General features: G+C 37.6%; 1 protein-coding gene across 1 annotated transcript; it reads left to right on the top strand.

Annotated features, from left to right (window-relative positions):
- The first annotated feature begins 5266 nt into the window (after positions 1–5266).
- Positions 5267–5788, top strand: LOC138898228 (uncharacterized). The gene is made up of 3 exons (XM_070184276.1): positions 5267–5381; positions 5466–5608; positions 5702–5788. The coding sequence occupies exons 1-3, from the start codon at positions 5267–5269 to the stop codon at positions 5786–5788; spliced, it is 345 nt and encodes a 114-aa protein (XP_070040377.1).
- The last annotated feature ends 646 nt before the right edge of the window (positions 5789–6434 follow it).

Below are 6434 nucleotides of genomic sequence, written 5' to 3'. Positions count from 1 at the left end.
GTAAAGGTCTGAAAGAGATACAACAGTTTTCAAAATGAAATAAAGAGTAAAGTATAGTGTATAGAAGGGGACGTGAGGGTCTGCGGACGCCGACAGATCTACCTTAGGTCTCCTATTAGACGAGTCCTACAGCCAACCTCACGATCAGCTCGGACCAGCACCAAAATCTGTACAGGAAGCGTAAAGTGCAGTATCAGTACAACCGACCCCATGTACTAGTAAGTGTCGAGGCTAACCTCGACGAAGTAGTGACGAGTTTAAGGCAGGTCACTCACACTACAACCTGTACGTAGTATATATAATGAAAACAAGATATGAAATGCAGAATAAAAGAAAGCAGTAAATTGCAAGAAATACGTCAACTCCCAGAGATATATCAACAGTGTTCAGAGATTACCAATCCTTAAGTGCAAAAGAGAATACCATAAAGCTAACATAGTTCAGGGAAAAACATAAACATATAGGTTGTTGTGGCGCGCAACACGATCCCACCGTACATCTCATATTCCTCCCTTATTTCCTCATAATAGCATAAATGACAGTGAATATAAATAAAAGTGTTATGGCGTGCAACCCGATCCCACCATATCACAATAATACAATCATAGTTCACCCTTATTCCACCAAACAATCCACCCTTATTACACCTGTTGCGGCGTGCAACCCGTTCCCATCGTTCAGTATCAAATCACCCTTATTCCACCTCAATATATATCACCCTTATTCCTCTTGTTGCGGCGTGCAACCCAATCCCACCATATCAATATTAGTTACTCAATATGTATAGAAATTTCACAATTGAAGTCACAGAATCCTTTCACAAAACTTAAACCTCAAACTCACACAAATAGGAATCTTGTACACCATGAAAGTTCACATAAGTAATGCTATACATCTAGACCAATTCAAAATATACTTCAGAAAGGTACCGGTAAAACAGCTTAAGCAAATAATAGGAGATAATGGAACTATAGAAAGAACGATACCATGAACAAGAGAAAACAATGTCTAACAAGTAGCAATTAAGCATGGGAACACAAATGGGAGCATGTAACAATTAAGAGAGGGAAAGAGATAATATGAGAAAATGGGAAATCAGGAAAAAATAGATAAATTGGCGGCGCATAAGTACTCCCCACCTCACATATACGTCGCTCACATGAATTTCACATAGCAAATAGTCCGAGAGTTCCTTATTCCCTCAAGTCAAAGTTAGATACAACACTTACCTCGCTACATAGGCCACTCAATGTTTAATTACAGCTTTTCCTCTAGAATCCACCTCTAATCCACTCGTATCTATCCACAAACGACTAAATATTATCAAATATTACTAAAGAAATCAATTACAATGCATAAATTTAGATTCCCCAAACTTTCCCCCCCAAAAGTCAAAAATTGACCCCGGGTCTGCTTGGTCAAAACCCGAGGTTCGGACCAAAATGCATTCACCCATTCACCCCCTAGCCCGATTATGTAATTAGTTTTGAAATTTGACCTCAATTTGAGGTCTAAATTCTAATTTTCCAAAAATCCCTAATTCTACCCAAACCCCTTATTTCCACCTGAAAATCAATTGCAGGTGTCGTTTTTGCGACCTAGGGCTCGCAAATGCGAAAACTATAAGGCCAGTTGTTTTTCGCAAATGCGTAACCTGCAGGGGTCGCAATTGCGATGCTTGATCTCGCAAATACGAGATCAGCGGCCTGCACCAGATATTGCAACACCAGCTATATTATAAGTCTAATTTTCACTCTGTAGCCTATCTAAAACTCACCCGAGCCCTCGGGGCTCCAAACCAAACACACACACAAGAGTAAAAATATCATACGAGCTTGTTCGTGCGATCAAATCTCCAAAATAATACCTAAACATATGAATTGAACACCAAATCGAATGAAATTTTTAAGAAAACTTTGAAATTCCTATTTTCACAACCGGACGCCCGAATCACGTCAAATCAACTCCGTTTTTCATCAAATTTCATAGACAAGTCATAAATATGGTATTGGACCTATACCAGGTTCCGGAAATATACCTGTTAATCGGGTCGGGCTGACCCGTTTATAGCTCGGTTCAGCCCGGTCTAGCCCGGTTCAGCCCGGTACTATAGCGTGGGAGGCGGGCTGGGACGGGTTGGGCAGGGAGCGAGTTTCAAATGAACAGTTTTTTGATACCGGTGCACCAAAATCCGCTAAGCCCGTTAACACGTTAACGGGTTATTAACGGGTTGTTAACGGGTTACAACTCGGTTCAGCCCGTTAACTCGTTAACGGGTTGTTAACGGGCTACAGCCCGGTTCAGCCCGTTTATTAACTTTTTTTTAATGGACCAACTAAAACTCCTGATATTGACACTTGTATTTCTTATCTACACAAACATTTAGAAACATTATATAATTATTATGCTAACATTGTTGATGCTTCTTCTGTTGTAGATGCAAATATTCCTTCAAGTTCAGATTCAACATCTGGGACCAGTGCTTTGGATGATAATGATGGTGTTGAAGATTATTTGATTTGGTCTACAATAGGGGAGCATCAAGCCATCAACAAACCAGTAGCAGGAATAACAATGAACTTCAATTCTACTTGCAAAAGTCAGCAGAGCCCTGCACAAAGAAATTTCTACCATTGAGTTGGTGGAGGAGCAATTCAAATCAATTTTTTGTTCTTTCGGCCATGGCTCGTGACGTGCTAAATGTGCCGATTTCAACAGTCACATCAGAGAGCGCATTTAGCCAAGCAAGGCAGCAACTAGGAGATACCCGTCATTCATTGGGTAGCAACGCTTTGAAAATTCTAGTGTGCTTCAGAGATTGGATAAGATCAGAATGACGAAATCAAGGGCGTGACGAGGTAGATGAAGCGGAGGACTAAGAAATTGGAGATATAATGGTTTATGGTTCCGATTCAACCAATGCCGGAAATCAAAAACCTCATGTTGATATGAATGAACTTACAAAAATGATGCAAATCATGTGATGTACTATTTGTTTTTTTATAATTGTTGTAAAATTTTAATTTGCAAGTTCAAAAATAACAAAATCCAAAAAGAACTTGCAACTTAATTTGAAGTATTATATATTATTCAATAAAAATATCAAATGAAAGTCTTCGGAGCTTGATCCTTACATATAGGTCTTATTAAATAATTTTTTGTAGCCACTTACTTTCAAATTTTAATTTTAACATTATAAAATTCAAATTTAAAATTTAAAATTTTAAACTTTAAAGTTTAATTTTAAGCCTTAAAAGTATACAAACACTTAAGTATCAATAACATTGAATAAGAAAAACAAAATTTACTTTAAAAAAAAATAAAAATCCACGGCCCGCTAACAAACCACTAATAACCCGCGAACAGCCCGCTAACAACCCGTTAACAGCCCTCTAACAACCCGCTAACAGCCCTCTAACAACCCGCTAACAATCCTCTAAGCCCGAACCCGGACGGACAAAAAAAAATTCGAAAAAGTACAGCCCGCTAACTCAGCCCGCAAAGTTAAACGGACGGGCTGATATTTTTTTGCCCAGCCCGTCCCAACCCGCCCGTTAAACACCCTTATCCGGAACCAAAATACGGACCTGTTATCCAAAAATCCAAACTTTGGTCAAACACTTCAATTTCATTAAGCTTTCAACTTTCAAATTCCGACAAAGTTCGATATCTTGGGTTAGGGACTTCCGATTTCACTTCCGGGCATACGCCCAAGTCTCAAATCACGATACAGATCCATCGCGATTGTCAGAGTACGAATCCGAATCTGTTTACCAAAAATGTTGACCGAAGTCAACACAAATGAGATTTTTAGAAAACAAATTCTTATTTTTATTAATTTTTAGTATAAAAGCTTTCCGGAAAGACGCCCGGACTGCGCACGCAAATTGAGAAAGGCTAAAACATGACTTTTAAAGGTTTTGAATCACAGAATTAAGTTTAAATCATAAGATGACCTATCGGGTCATCACACGTACCATCAATACTAACTCGTTGCTGACCACAATGCGGCTCTAATAATAACAACAAAAACTATACTAATATGTTAATTTTGCAAAGCTAATTGTCAAGGTTCACAGGCTACGGTATGACTAATAAAAGGAAAACGTAAAATAGCATTTTCTCTTCAAATATCAAGAATTTCAATGATTGAATATTCCATTGTTTCTCCACGCCGTTCAAAATATAGAGTAAAGTTCTTTACTGCTCAAGTAAGAAGAGCGACCAAAAAATGGAAAAAAGAGTATGAGGGGCAGCGTCTCACCGATATTAAGAAAAACTCATATTCTCGTCCTGACAGATGTCCAACCTGTTAAGACATCTTTCTCAATGACCATCCTCTTTGTGGTATCTGTCTAGCGACAAGATGCATTCAATGCGATCAATTATATATGAACTACACTACATAAAAATAATTATAAGCCATAAGAAAAAGGTTTTTCTTTTATTTAATCATCCAATATTTGGAACTCATGATTGGCTCGACTAATTTGAGTTTGTAAAAATAATTACAGCCTGTTTGGATGGTTATTACATAATATATTATACCGTATTGTTACTTTAAATACAACATTTGTTCTGATTGTTATTTAAATTTTATTGTATCGTATCGTTAAATCCGCCGTTATATAACGACGGAAAGTACCAATTTATGTAATGATGGATTTGGTATGATGGCATTATTACCTTACTTTTTTCTCTTATCTTGCCATTCCTTATTATTAAATAATCATAATTTACCTTTTATTCTACTTTTTTATATAATGATTATACTCTGTATCCTATAAGACCCACCGTAAAGTATAAGAACATTATTATTTCATTACATCTCTCTTTAGTGGTAAAAGTTTTTTCACTTCAATGAAACATTTCAATATATTGTGAGCTCAACTTAGTTAGTGGTAGTTATGGTAGTTAGTGTGTCGGTTAATCGGTTAATTCCACTATACACTTAGTGTCAGTTCACGTCCAACTCATAAGTTAATAGATAGTCGGTTAGGCTCATTACTTGTATATAAAAATACCATGTATTTTCAAATAATGAATACTGAGAACCATTTTGTAATGCTTGCTTCTTCTTTATTTCTGTGATCTAGAAGCTTCTGCCATTAGAGCAATACAGAGCTACTGCAAATCTGCTCGGTGTAAGTGCAGATTTTAGCATGGTATCAGCGCGGGTATGAGTCAATTAGATTCTCAGTCATCGATCAATCCTTCGACATTAATTTTCAATTTTTTTGAGATTGTTGAAGTGTGAGAATCAATCATGGCGGAATCAACAATTTTGTACACACATCCATTATATCTAGGTCCAGCAGATACTCCAGGTGTTGTTTTAATCCCTGTGAAACTCACAGGATCTGAGAATTACGGGTTATGGAGTAGGACGATGAAGATCACACTACTTGGGAAGAGAAAGCTAGGGTTTGTAAATGGAACTTGAACAAAGGAATCATGTACTGCAGAGCTACAAGAGCAATGGGGAACTTGTAATGCCATTGTCCTCTCATGGCTCATGAACACAGTGTCCACAGAACTCCTGTGTGGAATTGCATACGCTTCAAATGCTCACCTTGTGTGGGAAGACTTGCGGGAGAGATTCGATAAGGTGAATCGCATGAGAATGTGTCAGCTGCATCGAGCCATTGCTACTCTCTCATAAGGTACAGATTCTGTTTCACGCTATTTCACAAAATTAAAGGATTTATTGATTGAGTATGATGCTATGGTACCTAAGGCCAATTCAAGGGATTATGTTGATGATTTAGAGCATCAAAGATTTCTATAATTCCTTAGTGGATTAAACGACTCTTATGACCAAGCAAGAAGATAGATCCTCATGAATTCGAATGTTCCCTCTATCAATCAAGCTTATGCGATGGTGATCGTAGATGAATCTAGACAATGTCTTGGTATGGTGCAATAATTGTGTCCTGGTATGGGTACAATAATTGATAAGAATGAACCAGTGGCTATGCAAGTTGGTCGTAACCAAAACTATAAGGGAAAGAAACCTTCTTTGCAATATGAACATTGTGGCTACAAAGGCCATATCAAAGAAAATTACGATAAGATCATTGGATACTCTGTAGACTTTAAAGGAAAGAAAATGTTCAATCAGCCCAATACTGGACAGTTTGGTCGCGGAAGTGATGGTGCAAATGCACAATTTGGTCGAGGAACTCCAACCTTTAATGTTGTTAATAATATTTCTAGCAATACAGGTAGTGGAAGTAATGCAGGTGCTTAATGCTCTTCTAGCCGTGACTTGCAGGATGCTTTTGCTGGAAAGAGACCATTCTTCATGGGGGAACAGTACAAGCAGATTTTAGCATTGTTGAATAAGGAACCAACTGACAATCAAAACAACATGGACAATCAAAGCAATATGGCAGGTATTACAGCTTGTTTTATGTCCAAAGATATTACTAGTG

The sequence above is a fragment of the Nicotiana tomentosiformis genome, chromosome 8 (genome assembly GCF_000390325.3).
Source record: "Nicotiana tomentosiformis chromosome 8, ASM39032v3, whole genome shotgun sequence".
Taxonomy (NCBI): domain Eukaryota; kingdom Viridiplantae; phylum Streptophyta; class Magnoliopsida; order Solanales; family Solanaceae; genus Nicotiana; species Nicotiana tomentosiformis.
The sequence above is the reverse complement of the archived record's forward strand: the minus strand, read 5'-3'. Positions and strand labels throughout refer to the sequence as shown.

What these genes read in the sequence shown, in the direction of transcription:
- LOC138898228 (XM_070184276.1), top strand. Translation starts at nt 5,267, where the DNA reads ATGGCGGAATCAACAATTTTGTACACACATCCATTATATCTAGGTCCA. An exon ending in TGAGAATTACGGGTTATGGA is followed by an intron (nt 5,382 to 5,465) that starts GTAGGACGATGA and finishes CATGTACTGCAG; the next exon opens with AGCTACAAGAGCAATGGGGA. An exon ending in TGCGGGAGAGATTCGATAAG is followed by an intron (nt 5,609 to 5,701) that starts GTGAATCGCATG and finishes ACAAAATTAAAG; the next exon opens with GATTTATTGATTGAGTATGA.